Source organism: Panicum hallii, chromosome 2 (genome assembly GCF_002211085.1).
Source record: "Panicum hallii strain FIL2 chromosome 2, PHallii_v3.1, whole genome shotgun sequence".
Taxonomy (NCBI): domain Eukaryota; kingdom Viridiplantae; phylum Streptophyta; class Magnoliopsida; order Poales; family Poaceae; genus Panicum; species Panicum hallii.
Window position 1 is genome coordinate 33,474,532 of NC_038043.1, and position 21,804 is coordinate 33,496,335.

General features: G+C 39.0%; 2 protein-coding genes across 2 annotated transcripts; both read left to right on the top strand.

Annotated features, from left to right (window-relative positions):
- The first annotated feature begins 1,393 nt into the window (after positions 1 to 1,393).
- Positions 1,394 to 8,006, top strand: LOC112883502 (DNA topoisomerase 6 subunit B). Its single transcript, XM_025948802.1, has 19 exons — positions 1,394 to 1,637; positions 1,738 to 1,790; positions 2,306 to 2,403; positions 2,495 to 2,600; positions 2,729 to 2,863; positions 2,954 to 3,005; positions 3,114 to 3,178; positions 3,754 to 3,860; positions 4,001 to 4,103; positions 4,175 to 4,260; positions 4,345 to 4,541; positions 4,901 to 5,016; positions 5,118 to 5,203; positions 5,295 to 5,367; positions 5,961 to 6,052; positions 6,134 to 6,272; positions 6,341 to 6,435; positions 7,083 to 7,257; positions 7,525 to 8,006. The coding sequence occupies exons 1-19, from the start codon at positions 1,487 to 1,489 to the stop codon at positions 7,669 to 7,671; spliced, it is 2,076 nt and encodes a 691-aa protein (XP_025804587.1). The 5' UTR covers positions 1,394 to 1,486; the 3' UTR covers positions 7,672 to 8,006.
- Positions 8,007 to 12,310: 4,304 nt separating this feature from the next.
- LOC112879484 (dTDP-3,4-didehydro-2,6-dideoxy-alpha-D-glucose 3-reductase) lies at positions 12,311 to 16,967 on the top strand. Its single transcript, XM_025943744.1, has 12 exons — positions 12,311 to 12,741; positions 12,951 to 13,091; positions 13,580 to 13,628; positions 13,843 to 13,860; positions 13,958 to 14,073; positions 14,163 to 14,276; positions 14,973 to 15,023; positions 15,368 to 15,456; positions 15,534 to 15,594; positions 15,721 to 15,798; positions 16,029 to 16,136; positions 16,528 to 16,967. The coding sequence occupies exons 1-12, from the start codon at positions 12,598 to 12,600 to the stop codon at positions 16,654 to 16,656; spliced, it is 1,098 nt and encodes a 365-aa protein (XP_025799529.1). The 5' UTR covers positions 12,311 to 12,597; the 3' UTR covers positions 16,657 to 16,967.
- The last annotated feature ends 4,837 nt before the right edge of the window (positions 16,968 to 21,804 follow it).

The following is a 21,804-nucleotide window of genomic DNA, read 5'->3' on the forward strand; positions in this document are numbered from 1 at the left end:
TTAAAATTATAAGTAGAATTGTGTCAGAAATATTATTTTGGCAAAAAATCATTATTCTAGTAAATGAGGTAACTAGAATTTTAACTAGAAATATTCTATTATTCATATGATTTTGGAAAAAATATAAAAGAAATTGTATATAGTGAATCCTCTACCCCTCGTGAATCACGACAATTCTCCTCTCTAAAGCATGGTGACATGGCAATTATACTACTTCGGAAGGATGCATTGAGCTTATATTGCTAAAATGAAGTGTACTTTTCAATTAATGCTATGATTTTTATACTAAGAAGATTTGTTTATCAAATCACCAAATCTGGCAAAAATTATGCTGGCTCAATCCAATGTGATCTATGGTGAGAATGAAGGAGACAAGGGTGTGGTCTACCTGTAACATGTCAAAGTACATCAGTTTACGATAATTTTAGGTTGCGTACGACCATATAAAAAGGAGGAAGTATAAAGCATTATGCTCTTTTTTAGCACGAGTTAATTTCAAGATATCATCTTGAAGATATTGGCCAAATCATTTTTTAGGATTGTTTAACTCTTCGTACAAATTTACTATGTCAGATTCCTTCATGATTGGCAACATAAAAAGGTTGCCATGGAAAGGAAATCTAGGAACTCTATAAAAAAATCTAAAAAGGCTATATGTTTTATCATTAAAAAACATGCCCACAATATAAATATGATGAATTAGGGATATGATTTGAAAAAAAGTTGTCGGACAAGATTCATAATGTATATATTTTCTTCGAGCAATTGAGGGTATATGCTATCGAGTATGTTAACATGCATTTATCTCTTAGGGTTTATAGTTAAGCACATTTACCACATATTTGAGAAGAGTACATCATGTTAGCAAAATGGTTGAAAGCTACTTCTAATTTGTTCTTGAGGGGTGTATGGATTTTCTATTTTCAAACTATGCTAATGCAAAGTGTTCCTAGATACAAATAATCATTGTTAAAAGCAAAAGAAAAACAATTTCTCTCCAACAATACCCTTTTGCTTTTATAGCTCTATTAGTATTTTTCTTCTAGCCACATCTTTTTCCCCTCCCATGCCACTAAACAAATCAAGAGCTCCAAATACTAACTCTAAATTCCCACTTTCGACCATAATGAAAATATCCTAGGAGGTAAATTAACCATGTATTAAGTTTTAATGTACGCAAAAACTAAATCAAAATTTAAATACTACTAGTTTAAGGCATAAATTGGACATGTGGTAGTTAGGCTAGATTACCAAAATGCCATCTTTTTCCAACGGTGGTTTATCTGGACCGTCCAATTTCTGATGGACCACTCATGTGCCTCTTGTACGACAATCTGCGAGGAAGAACCCCAAACCTCCCCCAGGCCCAAAACCAGTTGGCCTGGCTCAGACTTTGAGACCTCGCCTCGCGCTCTCCAATTTTGTGCCCAAACGGCCAAACCCCCAAACCCTAGCTCCCTGCCCAATTCGATCCCACCACCTTGCCATGGACAGCTCCAGCGACGAGGCCGCCGCCGGAGCCGCCGAGAACAAGAAGAAGCCTCCAGCGGCGGCCAAGGGCAAGGCAGCGGGGAAGGGGAAGCCGGCCGGCCCCAAGGCGTCAGCATCGGCCAAGGAGAGCAGCCTCCTCAAGCAGAGTGAGCGCTCCCTGCCGGATCCCTTTCTAACCAACATTTTCGGTTCTTTGGGTCGGTTTATCTGATACATTTTGGATCTTTTCTGGGGTTTCTGCTGCAGAATCGCCGGCTGAGTTCTTCGCTGAGAACAAGAACATTGCTGGGTTCGACAATGTGAGTTGCTCTCCACCAATTTTCCGTCGATTTGGGGTGTAGTTGTTAGATACCATGCGTTATAAAGTTTAGATAGACGGGTCATGGCATTTCTCTATTCTTTTTAGAACTTCAGGTCTCACCCTGTCATCTCCATTGAAAACAAGCCAGTCACCCGTTTTTACAGTTCAGTACAACACATGCCTTGCAATTTGACTGCTAGGCCCCCAGCACTTAACAGTTGGAAATTGCAACCGGAAATTGAAGCACAACAGTTTTGTCTAAAGAACAATACATGACATTTCTTAATTCCCCTCCTGGTTCAAGCAAGATGCCATCTAGTAACTGAACTTAGATCACAATGTAAGTGATCCTTAAAATGAATTTTCTGGCAGTGGCAGAAAAAATGAAACTATCAACCTTTGCTCTCAGTAATATTGCTATCACCAATTGTAATACAATTTTTGGGTCGAAATCTGTCAGATATTAGTATAGCCAATTTCACAGCAATGCTGACACAATGGTGCTGGATCCAGCCTGGAAAATCCTTGTACACCACCATGCGGGAGCTAGTTGAGAATGCCCTTGATTCAGCCGAGTCCATCTCGGAGCTCCCTGACATTGAGATTACAATGTAAGCGATCCCTAAAAGGAATTTTCTGGTGTTTTCTGTTTTGCAATATGGGACAGTACTCCATGACTTTGTTGTGCCATGTCCTTGTTAGAGAAGAGATCACAAAGAGCAAGTTCAACACAATGATAGGGCTTGTTGATCGAGAGCGTGTTGACGAGGCGCTTTATGATGATTTTGAGTCTGAAAAGGCTCGTGAGGTATGTTAATTCCTCTAATTGTATTAGTTTCAACATTGTGTGTGCACTGAGAAGTGTGATGGACTTCACAAACTTGTACTATCCATAATTTTAGTTCTGATGAAGTTGTATGATTTCGCAATACTTAGAAACGCCTGGCTAAGGAAGCACGTTTCCAAGAAACTCAAGCTAAAAACGCTGCACTTGGGAAGAAAGTTAAGGAGGCTCCAGCTGTTCGAGGAAAAGGCCGGGGTGAGGCTGCATTTTTCAAAGTGACTTGCAAGGTATTGTCGTAAGTTGTGACAACATGGATTATGTGATGAAAATGTATTTACTTACTTTTGATCTTGAGTATTTTTTTCTTATGGATGCAGGATAACGGTCGAGGTATGCCACATGATGATATCCCAAATATGCTTGGTAGAGGTAAGTCTTAATGGTATCTTTCGTCCATACTATTTCAGTCTTCTTTTAGCTGGAGAGGAGATAGTACCATGATGTCCGATATCACTGGAGTTATTTACATTTGTGCAGTTTTATCGGGCACAAAGTATGGTTTGAGGCAAACACGTGGGAAGTTTGGACTTGGTGCTAAAATGGTAAACATTCTGCATGCACTATTTAGAAAAAAAAATTCTTTCTAAATTGTATGTTGCTGCGAACTGTTATTTTTTGTCATCTGGTATTTCTGCTAGATAAGAATTAATGCAAATGGTTAGTTGATTTCTGCATTATCATGAAATGGAATTATTTTCTTTCTCTTGGTCAGGAATGACTGTCTTGTGGTTAGGATTGGATACTCTATCCTCTGCTCTTCTTCATGATACTTTTATTTCATTTTGTATATAGCCATGTAAAAGTTGGATCACAGCAAAAGTAAAATGTTGAGTCACAATCACAAAAGCAATTTGGTTTCAGTTGGCATAATCATCCCTTTCTTTCAATTTGTGTTATACCTTTAAAAAAGTAATCTAGTGTTATCGTGTTCTCTTGTTTCAATTTTGAGAGTATTCTGATGCTTATTCTATCCCGTGTCTTAAGAAATGCTTATCGTATTTTGCCTCTGTAAAACAGCTCTGGACAACAAACATGTGACCCACATTCATATTCTCATGAATTCATCTTTTACTGTCTCTTAATGTTCTGTTTGTCTTATAATGGTGGATTAAAACAGGCACTTATATGGTCAAAGATGAGCACGGGACTTCCTATTGAAATTAAGTCATCAATGAAAGGCCAGAATTATGTTTCATTCTGTCGCCTTGACATAGATATTCATAAGTAAGTACAACTTGTTGGTTCACTTGTCTGTTCAACAGACTAACTGACTTGATTTTGCTATCTATCCCCATCTGTGTCAATTTAATAACTTCTGCAGTTTAACGTTATCATGCCTCATCCTGGTGTACTCCGTGTCTCAGAAATGTCCCTCATGTCCATTTACATGAGAAAAGAGAGAACAAAACTCACTGGCATGGGGCAGAAATTCAAGTTATAATTGAGGGAAATTGGACAACACATCGTGTGAGTAGCATGTTTTGGAACATTTGCAACATGGAATTATACTGCAAAGCTAATTAAGTGCTCTATTGCAGTCAAAGATCCTCCATTATATGCGTCAGATGGCGGTCATCACACCATATGCTCAGTTTCTTTTTAGATTTCTTTCTGATGCAGCAGAGTAAGCGTTTCATCTATGGTTATTTATGTCATGCAAAATTCGTTGCCCTTTAATTTTTTTTTCATGAATGATTGTTTCTTGCAGCAAAAATTTAACAATAAAGTTTGCACGCCGGACAGATGTTATGCCTCCTGTTCCACTTCAAACAAAGCATCACCCATCTGCTGTTGATTTATTGCTGATAAAGCGCTTAATCACAGAGACTACGAAACAAAATCTTTTGCTGTTTCTGCAACATGAATTTGTGAATATAAGCAAATCGCACGCTGAACGTTTAATTGGTGAGTTGTATGATATTCGGTGTGGCCGGTTTGGTCATTGTGAGAAATAACTGAAGTCAGTAGTTGCTACCTGTTTTTAACAATACTATTATAGTCCAATTTTCTAGAATACAGGGTAGTTTCTTTTGGAGATCATGAAGCTTCCTTTGGCAGATCTATCTTTGTCTTGCTGTTTATGGTTCTGAGTTCCAGTTATGTTTCTAACGTTGCCATTTCAATGTAACCTACTGTCCACTAAGATCATTTACCTAATCCTATTAGAAACTGTTTGTTGGGCTAAAAATGTTGGTATACTGTTATTACGTACTTTTGTATTGCTTGGATCTAGGTTTTACTATAACATATTTTTTATTTGGCAGGGGAGATGGGACCTGATTTTAGTCCAAAAATGGCAGTTAAGAGCCTTACATCACAGCAGTTAGTTCGCATACATCAATTATTTCGGCAGGCTAAGTTTGATGATCCCAGTGGCAACGTATACATCTCCTTCCACCTTCATTTATTTGTTAACTATTCGTTTGCTTCTTTCATATGTGCAACTGGTTATCATGGTATCGAAATCAATCAATTCTATAGTGTCTTAGTCCTGCAGGTGAATATAATTTACGTCTGGGTATCATAAAAGAGCTACACCCTGATATGGTGGCAACACATGCAAGCAGGTATATTATTTTAACTAAAGTGAACTCCAGAAGGCATTTCAATACTGCATGTTTTGAACATCCTAATAGCCTAATGCTGCCCTCTGTTCAGCCCTCAAGTTTTTGAAGGTCATCCATTTATTGTTGAAGCTGGGATAAGCATTGGTGGAAAAGATGTTAAACATGTAAGGAAACACTTGAGTGTTTACTTTGTACGGCAGCATTTATCCTATTATTTATTATGTGTTAAAAAAGGTTCTCCAAAAATGTTCCTTTTTACCAGTGTTTCCAGCAGTTTTCATTGTGTGATAGTAGTTATGTAAATGTGAAAATTCCACGACAATTGATTTGCTGTCATATGCAATGCTAAATTTTTGTGTTGAACTTCCTGGAGTGGGTTCTTTCTGTCTGATGCTATACTGAATTAAACTCCTAGAATGGTTGGCTAGCAAAAAAAAAGGGTTCTTTTTGAAGGAACTTACAAAATTCACCGCACTAAAAGTCGGAACAATAAGAATTAGCAATTTTGATCATTGAGATCTGAGCAGACCAGATTAAATACTAATAGCCGCCTGCACTTTTTAGAGGCACTGAGTTGTTCCACTTCATTGATTTGATGGAGAAACCTTTAAGGAGTAAACTTGATTGTTTGTGTCAGTATCAAAGATTGAGCTCCAATTCCAGGAAATTGTCCTTTCCATCTGTATACTGACAACACACCACCACATGATTCTCTGAGGACTGAAATTCTTATATTGTTTATCTCTGTTTTGTTCAGGGTCTAAATATTTTTAGGTTTGCAAACAGAATACCGCTTCTTTTTGAACAAGGTGCCGATGTCATCACAAGGACTGCAGCAAAAAGGATCAAGTAAGATTTTGAGTTTAGTTAGTACATCATTTGCATGAGATGTTGGATGTCTTCTATACCTTTTTCCTTCTTGTGTTTTAGTTGGAGCAGCTACAAAATTAATCAACAGCAAGATAAGATTGGTGTCTTTGTGAGCATTGTAAGTACAAAGATACCTTTTAAAGGAACTGGAAAGGAGTACATTGGGGATGACATAACTGAAATATCATCTGCTGTTAAGGTACATTTCAACTTCCCTGATTGTTGTGTCTGCGAGGCCATATATTGATCATTCTCTTGCACCTTCAGTCAGCCCTGAAGCAATGCTGTCTTCAACTGAAGTCTAAGATTGTGAAGAAACTTCAGGCCCGTGAGCGGCAGGACAGGAAAAGGAATTTGAACAGGTAAATTCTACTTAGTGGTCTGAGTGTTGTATATAATTGAATTGGAAGTCAAGATTCTGTTACTTAACCACACATTCCAAAATACTTGTTTAATGCTGATATTGGTTGATATATAGTATCATTATTGAGATTCAGGTTCAGTGTAAACTCCTGGGACTAAAGCTGGCTTTCCCTAAAAAAAAAACTCGGCCTGCGAGGGGCAAGCTGCCCCCCAAGCATTAAAGTAAGAAGATGGTCCTTCTCACGCAGACCGAGAAAATCCCCGAACCCCTGCCCCACCCTTACATAGGGGACCGTAGCCCTAACCGATTCCCCGTGTCAGAGCGGGTGGATACCGGGCCGATCCACTTCCATGTGCTTTGGTGTGTAGGCAGGTGAGGGGATTTTTTTAACCCTAGCCTGAAATTCGCTCCCACCGGGTGTCGAACCCAGGACCTGAAGAGTGCTACTGAGGCCACCTAACCAACCCGGCTAGGCACCCGTTCGTGCTGGCTTTCCCTAATCCTTGCCTGTATCTGTAGAGGACTAGATTGGGGACTTATCAAGTTAGTAGTATATGAACAAAATGACTTGCTTCTCCACGCTGACACAAAATTCTTAAATATTTTATGCATTTTCCTCATAGCTTTACTATTTTGTGTTTGCAGATATATTCCTGATGTTGCAAGAGCGATTATGGAGACTCTGGTAGAAATTGCAGATGAATCTCCCCCGAAACGGCTGCGTTATGATAAGGAAGATGAGGAACTCCTTGAGAAGATAAATTCTCAGGAGGTGACAGAGATGACCTTCAAAGATTGCTTGACTCAGCATGTTGAACAGGTAAGAAAAGTTCATGATATATTTCTCTTGTGTGATCTATTGTCTGTAGTCATGTACCTTCGAACTTTCTGTTGCAAGTTGAGACTGCATGACTAGTAATATCTGCTATATATTGAATGAATTTGTTGATGTTGTGGAATACAATCATGAAATTGGAGTCACTCCCTATTCCCATTGCAAAGTGACTTAAAAAGACATGGATACTGATAACTTTAGGTCCTCTCATGTTTCACTACCATCCGCTTATTTCTATTTATTATTTCCCAGGTTGATTATGAAATGGCACTGGACTACGCCATGCAGAGTGGAGTGAGCGAGGAGCCCCGAGAAGCAATATTTTTGAACTCACTTGAAGGATCTTCCAAGTTTGTCGACTTTCAAAGTCCTGTATTTGTGTTCAGATTTATTCCTTGAGAGGGAAACTTACACGCCCATCTTTTCTCCACCGATCAAGTTCCCAATCATTCTTAGGATGGAAACTGTACATCGATTCTATCCCCGTTGTACCTTAGTTAATGACTTAAGCTGTTTTGGCTAAGTCATAGTTGTAACACATACATTACAAGCTGCTATGTAGTTTCAATCTAGGATACTCTTGTATGTTGCATTTATAGGGGAAATAGTATTTTTACACGTGATTCAAACCAGTGTGGTGGGCTTTAAAGTCCAGGACTTCACTATTCTAAACTGTTGTATTGAAGTGCTCAAAACTTCTTGATAGAGGAGTTAATGAATATACATTGAGTAAATTTCATAGAACTCCATGTTTTATTTGGGGATGTTGGGTAGAATTGCTAGTTGAAAACAAAACAAGTTGGAACTTAAGCTTCTAAGTCACTAAAATCCTGCAAGGTCACAACACAATTTTGTTTCACCAATCAAATGCCACCTTAATTTTTTAGGGGTGCCTACACCATAATCGGGTTTCCGTGGGTTACAAGATACAACCGATTTTCTGTGGTGCCTACACAACTTTTAAGAGCTATATAATAAATACCTCACTCAATTATTTTTGCCCCAACAAACACTCCCTTCTTTTCCTCCTACCTATACTTGTTAATAAGGCATTGTCCCTGCCATACCCTACCCTGATGTCTTTCAATTTTTGGTGGTTCCCGCAACCGGGTTGATAGCCACAGGCCACAGCATGCCAGCGTATTAATCACTTTCGTTTTCTCCACCTTGGATCAGTGTTGCACCCTTATTGGATTAGCTAGGCATGCCACCGTATTACAGTTTGATTTTTTCAGTTTTAAATATTTCAGTTTTTTAGAAAACTAGAAACCAAAATAACTAAGTGAAAAAGGAAAATCTAGCCTTCAGTTTATGTGGCTTCAATCTTCAAGCGAATCTGCGAAAACCATGTTATTTTCCACAATACAAAAGGTTCTAGTACAAAGGGGATATCACGACATGTTGAATGATGACAATAGTAACAATAAATATGATGAGGAAACATGGCAAAACAATAACGTTTTTATTCTTTTCTTTATTTTTTTCTTCTCATTGTATTTTATTTTTGTTTTTCTTGTCCATTTATTTTTTTTCTTTGCCGAGGCTTAGCTACAATCATAGTTCTTTCTTCTTTCCCTTTCGTTCTTCTTTTCTTTTCATCATCTTTTCTATTTATCACCTTCCAAATTTATTTTCCTACCTTCTTCCTTCTATAGTTCCCCCTCTCTCTCTCTCTCTCTATATATATATATATATTATATTTTCTCTATCCTATTTTGCCTTTCTTTTCTGAACCTCACGTCGAATTGTAATTTTGTCTTTCGTTATAATTCATATCATCCATTATTATTTCTTATACAGTAAGATATTGACTATCTATACTTGATTGTTCTCATAATGAAACTTTTTGTTCATATTTGAAAAATAATTAGTGCTCACTGTATATTAGTTTGTTCGCATTGTACTCTTATTAGTGAGATGTATATTCACTGCATGCACTAATTTCTTTGCCGTGTGGATATAATTTTCTCTCTTATAAAAATAACTTGTTTGTGATATGGATGCGTTTGTTGGTGATGTATATTCACTGCATGCACTAATTTCTCCAGGCGGCACCAGCACGCTCTGAACGCGTGACACCCTACCTTGCATACCAACAATTATCTCGACTACCTTGCATAACAACTAAAGATGGGCGTGGATTGGAGCGAACCGATCCAGTGATCCATTTGAGGTGCAGAGGAGCACCGACTGCTCCATTTTAATCAGCTCGCTGATCCATGGCTCCGGTGAACTACTGAACGTAGCTACACCGGCGGCGGCCGGTGCGCTCCCGCTGGAGCATATCAAGCTCAACGCCATTGAGGCGCAGTGGGTCGTGACCCTGGTGCTGCAGCACCTCCCGCTCTTCGATGCCACTGTCCAGTTTTCCTGGCGGTGACTGTGGGCTTCCAAGCTCCGCTCGCCGACAAGTTGCGTTGCTACGTGGATACCGACGATGTCGCCATCTGCTCCTTCAACCACAACGATGGTGTCAAGTTCGTTGTTGCGGAGTTCGAAGATGACGTCGCCACCTCGCCGGCGACGAGATCACGACGTGCACACATTCAAGCGGCTCGTTTCAGAGGTCAACATGACCTTGCTGTCGGCGCTGCTTGTGGCTGTGCAAGGCATACACCTGAACCAATCGAACAAGAACCACCACAGGAGGATCCTCTTCCAGGACATGCTCGACCTGTCCGCGAAAAAGGTTGGCGGCACGATCCCGTCGCAGCGCGGCAGCTGCATCGCGCTCGATCACTTCAACTTCTCAAGCAACAGGCTGCACGCATGTGCTCCCAGGGTCTGTCGCGCGCGGCGCTGCCACGGTGTCGTTCCTGCAGGTGCTTGATGTCTCCCTCGTGGCGTTTGGTGGCAGGGGAAGGCAACGCGAAGTTGGATCGATCCACTCGACCCTACGATTATCCACAGCTCAAACCGGCGCTCCTCTTTAATTTTATTTGGCAAACCAGTTCCCCATTAATCTTGTTTTCTTGGAGTAAGTCGATGATCCGATGGGTCGAACGAACCATCCCACCATTACTAACAACTGCTCCTCCGTATCAAAATATTTATCACCGTTAATATTTTCTTATAACTTTGACCATTCATCTTATAAAAATTATGTAAATACCATCTACTTTTATTTGTGATATGCTTTATTATTATATGTATTTTAAGTATGACTTAACTTTTTTATTTGCAATAAATTTTAAATAAAATGAATGGTCAGAGTTGTAATAAAAAGTCAACAGTGATAAATATTTTGATACAGAGGAAGTACTAGCTCCGACGGCTCTGCACTCTTAAATCATGCTAATCCGGCAAGCTGTGACGCCCCTTCCTTGCGAGTATTGTCTAAATGATGATCCTTCATCGCATAAGCTACCTGAACTTAGGTTTGCCTAAACGGCCATCTAAATAGTAAGCAGAGCCCAACTGTGTTGTTTAGACCATAAGTTATATATTAAACGCTCCAAAAAAGAGAAAACGGCCTAAATGACCTAAACAAAATGGAATTACAAGTTATTAAGCGTGCTAAACGACTGTTTATACATAGTTCAGATAAGCTGAGGCATATATTTTTCAGAATACTTATTTATAAGCGATGAATATATAAGTTTTGATAAAATAATAGAAGACTGTTTAGACAGTTAACTCTCTTTAAATACTGTTTAACCTGTCTAAACTCTAAATAAAGAGTAATCTGTTTATTATTAAGCGTTTAGAATGAGGTAATAACGTTCCTACAACTAGCCGTAATTTTATCCATACGTATACACTTTTTTTATGGATCCTGTTACTTACTATATATTCATCTAACCCATCAACTATACTGGACCAGACGAGATCACGTGAAATCCTAGATCGATGACAGCCACTTGGCTGGAATGGCGTATTGAAGCAATTTCAAAATTTTAAAAAAATCATAATTCTTAAACCATCCATCAAATTCAAATTTCATTGCACAACTGTATCTCTTTCAAATTCAAAGAGACCTTCAAAACAAGACCCCACTTGTTCCAATAATATTTTTTAAAGACACATAAATTGCTTTATGTGTAATGGAAAAATTTCAAAATAAATTAGTTAAATGCTCAACTGAACTACTAAACTTATCTATTTTTTTATCATGCAATAAACATTTGCATACTCCAACAAAATTGTTTACCCTCATCCACTAATCACAGCAAGCAATCTATCTTCGCAATATCAAGACCAATATCCAGTTAACTCAGACATACAAAGCAACATTTTGTAAAGCCATAAGCAACTTTTACAAAAATCGTAAGCAAAATAAAATACACAAAAAATATTTTCTCTAAAAAAGTTATTGTTAAATTATAGTGGCGTGAGATCTTATTTTGAAACTCTTATTAAAAAAACAAAATGATGTAGCCGGATTTGGATTTCGATGCTCGATTAAAACTACCATCCTTTTATTTTAAAATTATGTGCATGCGCACGGCTATAATTTTTTTCTCTCCTCACATTTGCATGCATGCCCTTACGTTATTTCTTATTTTTTCTTCTCTCTCCTTACCCTGTCACATGCACGAGGAAAGTTGGTGCCAGAACGATGAGGCAGTCTATAGTATGTCCGGACGTAAATTAGCCGCGTCCTTAGAATAATACTGCCTAAGTTTGAAACCTAAGTTTGAGGTCTCATCAGAGGTGGTCCAGAACCCGGCTAGCGGTCACCCGGACTTTTCTGTGATGGAGCAACAGACTAGTTGCCTTCAGATCAGTCGGTCCGGTCATTGAGGTACAAATAGGAGCTGTCTTGTGTACCAGATCTACCTCCTCTATTTTAGATTGTAGATTATTTTATATTTTTTAGATATATAATTTTTAGTATGTATTTAGAAGTATTTAACATGTGATTCTCGCACTTGTGTCGCTACTTCTAGCTGCTGTCTATATCGATGGCCATGGTCCTTTCGGAAAAAGAAGACCTCAGGCCCAAAACTCCAAATTCGTTGCGTTCAGAAAAAAAAGAAAATCCAAATCCGTAGTTCGGACCTAGCGGGCGAATAAAATCGGAGCCAAAATTCACTGCGGCGAATTGTGGTGCCACTCGGCCTGACAAAAATCTGAAGTCGCACACGAGCAACTTTTTTTCAGTCGTGCTCCCAAATTCACAACAATGGAAGTCAACCGTTGCGTTACGACCAACGAGAACATCTGAACCGACGGATTCTCTCCATTTTACTGTTCGTCTTCTTCAAAGTGAAAATCTCGGCGCTCGCCAGATCTGATCCAGTCTTCGCTACAGCAGCTGAGGCAGTCTCTTGGCGGGGGAGGGAGAGCAGAAAGGAACCCAAGAAGAGTGGAGAGAGAGTGAGCATGACGGGGGATGGCGACGGCCGCGCGGGCCTTCCTCGGATCGCGGTGGTCGGCGCCGGCATCTTCGCGCGCACGCAGTACATCCCCAGGCTCCGCGAGATCGCGCACCTCGTCGTCCTCAAGGCCATCTGGAGCCGCACACAGGTGTGTGCCCCCCGTCCCCGCCCCTCTGCGGATCTTGGCACTGAAGACCATAGAATGCGCACCAATTCACGGCTCAATCACTGTCTCGGCGCGCAGCGCTGCAAATTGCTGTGACTACTCCAATCTGCATTCCCTGATTAGGCGCAGTCTGTGATGCACCACTGCAAAATGGCATTGTAGCCTCTGACCATTTTGGCACATTCCTTCAGGAATCTGCAAAGGCGGCTGCGGAGCTTGCTCGCGACTTTGCCCCTGAGATCGAGTGCAAATGGGGTGATGCGGGGCTGGAGGAGATCATAGGAGACAGTTCAATCATGGGCGTTGCTGTTGTTCTCGCTGGGCAAGTCCAGGTCTATTCTCCAGAAAGAATGAAGAGCTACCGTTTAGTTTAGTTTACTACACAATCGTACATAATCAGTCCGGAAACTTTGTTTAACTACAGTTTATAACTTTACTAGAACATGGTATTCACTGTCCTTAGGATTCTTGATACACAGCTATTAAAGTTTTACAGTTCGCTCACTGACACTATTCCAGATAAGACTGTTGAGTACTAGTTGAGTGTCATTGTTGTTTTTCATCATCTACAAGCATGCTATGGCTTTGATCCTTTTCTTTCAGTTACCTATCATTAAATATATTGGACAATTCTCCTTGCCTTATCTGTTTGACCATTAATCCTTTGTATTTGTTAGTGTCTCAATAGTTCTTTTATGTTAACTAGTTTCTAAACCCACTTTATTTCTGGAACAGAGAAATGGTACTATGCTGAAATATAATGACAATCTAACACCCTGTTGAGCCTTCTTAAGTCTTACCTTATTGTCCAATTCTGCAGGTTGAGCTTTCCCTAAAGATGCTCAAGGCAGGAAAGCATGTGATTCAAGGTAAATAACAAGAAAAAGAAGGATCTTAGTGACATGATTTGCGCTACTGGACTAGTAGCTGTAGTTAAATTCACCCAAACAAAAAAAAAGGAGTCAAATTCTTTCTCTTGGACCATTCGTTAGTAGTTTGCTGTTTAATGAAAAAGAACCATGCATTCAATTGTTCTAATTTATTTATCACTGTTTGCATGATATATTTTGCTGTGGTATGAAGAGAAACCTGCTTCTGCATGTAAGTACATTTTTCTTTCTGTATTATCTTTCATAAGCATCATAGATTCATACGGAGATAATGGTATATCTGATAAGCATTACCATAAAAATTTCAGCAACAACAGAAGCAGAAACTGCACTTTCAATCTACAACTCGTTTCCAAATCAGTTTCCATATAAACCAATTTGGGCTCTTGGAGAAAACTACAGATTTGAACCTGCCTTTGTGGAGGTACAGTCACAATATATAATTTTTTTTTGTCCCAGTTGTTGTTTTACTAACTTATGCTCGTCATCTAATCTGTTTATTCTTATCTACAGTCTAGCAAGCTCATCAAAGATATCGGTGATATGATGAACATCCAAGTTATCATTGAAGGGTCAATGAACAGTTCAAACCCATATTTCAATAGCTCCTGGAGACGAAATTTTGTGGTAAGGAAACACGTAATGTACATTTTCTTTATCCATAACGTGCTTCATCTTCTGTTTTTCACAGTGTTGCTCACCTTAAAAATTTCAAGCTGAAGCATAAATAGTTGATGTGGGCAGTGGTTAAGAATAGACAAGTTTCAGATTACCAGAATATCTTAGATGAGCAGTGTATAGTTCATTGGTTATACAAATTATCTGCTAATGTTACTAAACATTAGGTCAAATATCAAACCAAAGTTTTTTCCTGCAAGACTACGATCTTATCAATTAAGAATTTTATCCCTAAGTGATGCAATATTTGGATAGTTGCATGCTTTTCCTTTTTCAGTATGAATTTAACCTTCTATTGAATAAAATTGTACTACTCTGTTTGATAACTTTGAATGATAGTTTGCCTGGTTTTCTACAACTCAAATATATATAGGTGCTAGTAGCATATGTTTTGTCACGTTTAACTAAATCTCTAGTTCTGTCAGTTCAGCTGTTGTTTTGTAACAATAATCTTCTGTTGGTTCGTTCAAGTCTTGCAGTTTTGGGGTATTCAAACACCTGTGGATGCCTTTTTCAATAACTACACTCCTGTAAATATTTTTCTGCTGTCATCTGCAAATGATTTATCACCCAGAGCAGTATAGAAATGTTTCACTGTAATCAGGATGCCTCCATTATCCTTACTGTGATAACTTTACATGGCAGGGTGGTTTCGTTCTGGACATGGGTGTCCACTTCATTGCAGGACTACGAATGGTAATTTTAGCATGCTGTATTGCAAAGTTTGATAAAGTACAGATCAGATTTTTACCAACGTTACCAGAAGCAACATTGCTGAGTTAATAACTGTAATCAATTTTTAGAATTTGTTACTCCACATACACATAGAAACTTCAGTCTTGAAAATGCACAACTGCTTATGTCACCTTAAGTTAAGTGGTTGGATTTGCCACCTTGGAACTTCTTTGATAGTTATATCCTTTCTTTCAAGTGCCTTAGCATTGTTTCTACTTATTACTGAATTGACGTGCCATTTAAGATAATAAATGCAATTAATTTCCTTGCCTGCTTTATTAAGATGAGGATCTCTTCTCTTACAGCTTGTAGGCTCAGAAATCACAAGTGTATCATCTATCTCCCGTCATGTGGATATGGCTTTGCCGCCACCAGATAACATATGTTCCCTTTTGTAAGTTTTTGGAACAGAAAGAGATTTTGTGAACCAAATTTTTTTATAACTTAAGGATGCTTGATGGTTTGATGCAGTCAACTGGAAAATGGATGTGCTGGTGTCTTTGTATTTGCAGTCAATTCAAGGTCACCAAAGGTTGAATTTCATTTCATTTCAAATATTTATGGAAGTCGCACAAATACTATTAAATCTTGTAAACTTATAATATCACATACTCTTAGTTTGTTGTCAGTGTTTCTCAGTTTGCTAATAATTACACAGATATTATGGCGAGTCGATGGAACAAAAGGAACAATTCAAGTAGAACGTGGAGTTGATAGTGGGAAACATGGTTACCAGGTAAAAGGCCATTTAATATCAGTTGTGTTGATGACTCACTAGTGCACTGTTTATGCTGTTTCACAGTACTGTCACACAGGTTTTCCTCTTTGTTTTTATTTGCAACCAAATTATGATAGTGCTGTATGATAGCATTATTAATGAAATTGATTGTTACAAGAGTACTTTTGTTCAAACAGGGGTGCTTGTGGACAAACATTTTACTTATGAACCACCTCATGCATTTGCAGGTGTTATTCTCTGGTGAAAATGGGCAGTGCCAGAAGACATTTTACCCATTCTGTGGAGTGAATGAAGAACTGAAGATGTTTGTCCAGGACATGTTGGCAGCTAGCAAAGTACTGTATAAGCTAATCAGTTTCAAATTAATTTTTATTATCTCATTGCACCAAGAAGCATTCATTGAAATAACTTGGCATTTCCCTTTGGAAAAAAATCCCAATATATGATCGAAGTTGTCGTGCCCTGTTGTTCCATTTATATAATACGATATTGCAACATCAAGACTGAGCTGTATATTGCAACACCTAGTTTGAACTGTAGGAGAATCCAGTTGCTAACAAACATTTGTTAGCATATGAAAAGTAGCTCAACTTTATCCTGTTATAGAACATCTGGTTAGTTTGCATTAACTAGAATTGGTAGTAAACACAAGAAGATTTACTCTTACTGCATACTCTTGCTTCATTCCAAATTCTTATATTTGTTCTAAACAAAATGGTGACACAGGATGGAGACCATAAGGCTGAACCCCGCAGTTCTTATGTCGAGGGTGCCCGTGATGTTGCTGTGCTAGAAGCCATGCTAGAATCTAGTGTGAAGCAAGGAGCCCCAGTTCAAGTGAAGAGATTCCCATAGATGTGAAATATCACACGAAAGACTGTTTCTTCTAGCGTGATTGTCCACTGGAACAGCATAGATTCATGATAGTAAAATGAACACTGCTCCATCTTCCAACTTCGTACCATTTATGGTATAAAATGCAAAAATGACAGACCTAGAACCAACATTCTTTCACTCAGATCTACCAGGTATATATCCTAATGTACCTTTTCATAGATGAATCACTCTTCTGTTCCTTGTTTACTTGCTTGGCTGCGGTGCTGAAAAGCTGGTAACTTATTTTTTCACTTTGTGGAAATCACGCTGAGATAAATGTTTTATATATTTTCATGCCTGGATTGTGATTTATACATTAAGCTCTATTCACGAGAAATTAAGGATTGCTACTGGACAGAATTACCCCTGAGACTGTTGGGCTAATCCGTCAGTGGCCTTTTCTTGGTAGCATTTCGTCACTGGGGCCATCTGTCAGGGACTAAACGCAAATCTCACCCAAGCTTTCAAATCTCAAATTTTGCAGCTTTGCAGCACAGTTCTAGGAAAAGTTACAAGAGCTATCGGGACATCTGTTGTTCATTGTATTTTAATATAAATAAATAAATGTATTGAAACTTTTACATAACATAGTTCATTAGAGACCATTAACATCTAGCACATCTGGAGCAAATATGGTGTGCCTAGCTGTGCTTGCTCATATAAATTGGATTTCAGAATATACTTGTTCTTTTGGCTTATGAGTAGGTATAGATGTAGACCTTATAGCTCATATAGCGGAAGTTTGGCCTATCGCTTTGGGACGAACCTCCTCTGCAGTACCGCTTTGATGTCTGAAACAGTATCCATAGTACGGCCATAGTGCTATTTTGAATCTTGATCTTACCAATTTGTTCCATGAGCTTGGTTTGGCTGGTTGGAGAAGGAGCTGCAGATGAATGGGCTTGCTGTGGCAGAAGCAATTCCTCTGGCTGGCTGGACCACCTTAGGCCGAGGTTTCATGGCTTGGGCCAGGTCGATTCTAATTAATCAGGTGGATGTTGTTAAGATGAGGTATGATCGACTTGGGACTGTTGCTACCTGTTTGGCTTATTATAGGTGACCTGGAGACGCAAGATGAGGGAGGGTGGTTTTCCTATTGAATTGGCAGGATAATAGACCTTTTCTTTTGTTCTGTGACGTCAAGCTGTTTAGCTGATTGCTGCTTTCGTGCTCTACCTCACACCTTTCTGCACGGTCATAATCCTAGCTGGATATATCGTACCTCCTAAGGCGTCCTAGTCTCTTGGGTGCCAACGTAGACTTGCATCTGTCCTGGTAAACTTCTTCAGAACCATAAATATGTTAAAGTCTTGTAGCATGGTCTGTCCTGAGCTAGAGCTCTCAGCTATCAACTGATGGACTGAGCTGGTAACCATCTCCTGGTGGGGCAGAGGAGAGTACGACTGCAGATGCCTGGGTTCAAATCATGGTGCCTACAATTTAATTATATGCACCCAATTTTGTAGACATGCATGTAATGTGCGTGTGCCATCATCACTTTGTGATCATAGGGGGAAAAACGAATGAGGCACGTTATTTGGATAAAGCAAACATATTAGTTTTCTGTTGTAAACTCCTAATGCACGATTAAGTTGATTGTGATGCTATTTTTATATTTTACCTATTTAATTCAATATGAGGTACGTACTTAATTTATTCTGGGCTTAGCTTTTCTGTTGGTGACAAGGCAGTTGAGCTATTATTTGTAGCATGATCTGTTGCTTTCTTACTGTATTTGGACAGGAGCTTATTACACCTTATGATTATTCACATGTCTATCTTCCATGCTTCTGAATGTATTGTGTTTCTTTCTGTCATCATTAATATTTGAACCGCTTGCGTTTGCATTTTGGTGCCTTCCTTCTATTATCAATAGAATGAATCATGTGTCTTTGGATTATATTGGTGGTTACCCTTCAACTTTCTTTAACTCCCTAAAATATCAAAGATCCATGGTGTGATCCAAAACGATCAATAAGCTAGATTACTTCATTGCTTCATGTAGTTGACAAACTTGATTTCTTGTTTGAGTTCAATGAATATGGTTATATGTTATAATAAAGTAATATCTGGAAAAGAATCACATTTAGAAGCAACAAAGATATTGTGCCATACTTGTGCTGCTTCGGCGTTTCAAGTGGTGCAAGTGGAAGTCCTAGTGACGTTGATATCTACGTTTACTTTAGTACATGAACTACTGATTGACTTTGTGTTTCATTTGCTTAGTTACATGTCATGGAGAGGGACTTCGAGTTGCTCTAGATCACTATAATATCTGAGGAGTCAATGTCTTGGGCTGTTTCGTTCTGGAGCACCGCTTTTGTTGTCACGTTGCCAAAAGGGATTAAAATTAATTGAGTGAAAGGTCCCTTTGAAGCAAAATTTACATTACTTCCTATGACCTGTACAACCCCCCATTGGTTTTGGAACCCAGATATTGAGGTCTATGAATGGTATGAACATGTGAATGTTACAATAGCTTTGCAAAACTGGCGAAGAACATTATTCAAGCAGGACTTGTTCCTGGATGTGCAATGGATAAACAACAACAGAGAACAAGTCAACATGTTTACCTTGGCTATACTCTGGGAGCTAACACTTATTTTTTTCTTCGCTGCCAAATTTGTTTCTCCTTCTTTGAAGTGCGGCACCATAGAACAAAGCCCAGACCCCTACGGTTGAGTTTAATTATCTCTACCCCTTTTTCTGCATACTCTTTTTCTGGATACACTTATGGTGCTTCCTTTATTGTTCATTTTTCTGGAGTAAAGAAAGGTCTAAATAATGACATGGAAATTTCAGATTTTGCATGTATGAAGCGCTTCGGACAGCTCTACATTTCCGGTGGGCATATATCCGCATGTATGAACGGATACCTTTGGAGTTTCGCATATACGACTGTTTGCCTACACGGCCGTTTAGCCAGTGCATACGCCGTGTAAATGCTACACAGTGGTTAGCCGCGTCCGTTTAATCAGCCATTTATCCCATTTAGTGACCGTTTAATCCATTTAAATTAATCCATTTAAATGACCGTTTAGTTGGAATAAATAGCTAAATGGTAGGCGACCAACTGTTTAGCGTTTACCGTTCTGGTTAACACTATATATATGTGTCGCTCATGTTATTACTGTACTTGATGAATTTAGTGTTGGTGTTTTCATTTGTTTTAGAAATGTAGGATAACTGTTTCACGAACGCATGGATGCCTAGTTTCATGTTTCTAGCTAGATTTCTTCTTTTTTGATGCAACAACTATATAATATAATGTAACAAACCAATATGCTCTTCAAGTGAATTTCATGAAGGAAAAACTCTCAATAACATAATAACATATTGTTGCGGCAAAAATCGGACAGAGATCCTTCCGTAGCATGACACGCTAAGGTCTGGGAGCTCTGCTTATCTCTAATGCAGGTTCTGCTATATCGAGGTTCAAGGCGTACCGGTCAATTTGATCTGTAACTGATAAGAAAAAAGAAATTTAATCGGTGAGAAAAAAAGAACACATCGGCCGGGATTCTAAAGGTTTCCACAAAGGGCATCAGCCATAAGGTCTGATACTAAAACAAGCATCAGCTATGGAGCCAATGCATTAGCAACAAATACATTTAAGGATAAACCTCATTATAAAGAAACGCATCTAGCCAATAAAATTAAGCTTATGTCACTACCAGTTGGATCGGATCTAATTGAGACAGCGCTGACAGCAGGGCGATAGATTAAACAAAATTAGCTGATGAATCTAATTATGATGATGAATATTCTAATCAATATTTATTGAAGAAGTCTTAATCGAGATTGGATCGGCTATAAGATAAATAAAGAAATTTTCAATAAACTGAGTTGATAAGAACTTAACCAAGATGGGATAAATTGTGAAATCTATTAAGGACCAACAAGAGATCGAACGATGCAGCCTTACAAGAACTTGATAGAAATCGATAAGTTGTGAGATCTAACAAAACCAACAAGAGATCGGAACGATGCAGCCTTGCAGATTCTAAAAGAACTTGATAAATTGGTAGATAAACTAGATGAAACTATAACAATGCGCTGGTAATTAAAGCCTAGAACATCCGATAGAAATGAACTTATGAGCAAACCGAAGATCGAGTGGATGCAGCCCTATTCACCGAAGAATTCGTTGAGAAAAGTACGCTACTACTACTCCTAGGGTTTGGGCGATGTGGCAGAACCAACCTGAATTATACCGGCTCAAGTACGCGAATCCACTCCCGAGGGCTCCAACATGCTTCAAACGGTATAACCCCTTGGCCTGTCGGGTAACGTCCCGATAAACCACCGATACACAGGATCAATAAGGTTACCTCACACGAAGGTGAGTCCAGAGATACAGTCACCATCATATTTTACATTACAGGAAATTACCATACAAGAGTTTCCAACAATACGGAGTTTCAAATTTAGAGAAAACATTACAAACTGTTAAAGTCATGGTTTTTGGCAGCGGAAAACATACGCGATGATTTACAACACGTCGTCAAGACGGATGTCATGCTAAGCCCGGGCACGACATCACTCGGTGTTCTCAGTGTTGACCGGGGACAGATCCCATTCCACGGACCAACCTTCTGGAAGAGCACAGGACCAAGACAGGGGAAGAGTAGAGTCTTCAAAGGCATTACCTGAAAAATATATAACTAGCAAGGCTGAGTATACTAATACTCAGCAAGGCTTACCCGTCTCATGGTATACTTAGCCATGTAACTAGACTTATAAAGGCTTATGATGGTTCTGGGTTTAGTTTTAGCTGAAAAGCAACAAAGAGTAGATCCATATTTTAACTTTTAGCTTTCAGATTCTAGTTGATTATCCATTCTAGGTAAGCACCTATAACTAATCAAGCATGGTAAAATCTTTAATCAAGCATTATCTTTGATAATCACAAAGTTGCTCTTGTTACTCTATATGGTAAAGGGGGTAAGCAGTGTCATTCATCGTGAGAGGCGGACGATTCCTGAATCGAGATTCAAACCTTGCAAGGATAACCTAACACACACGCTTGGAACACCAAAGGGCCGTTCCGAAGCAACCGTTTGCCTTTCATTCCGACTCATGGATCAGATCCACCACAAGCGACTGCAGGACTATACGCACTTCCAA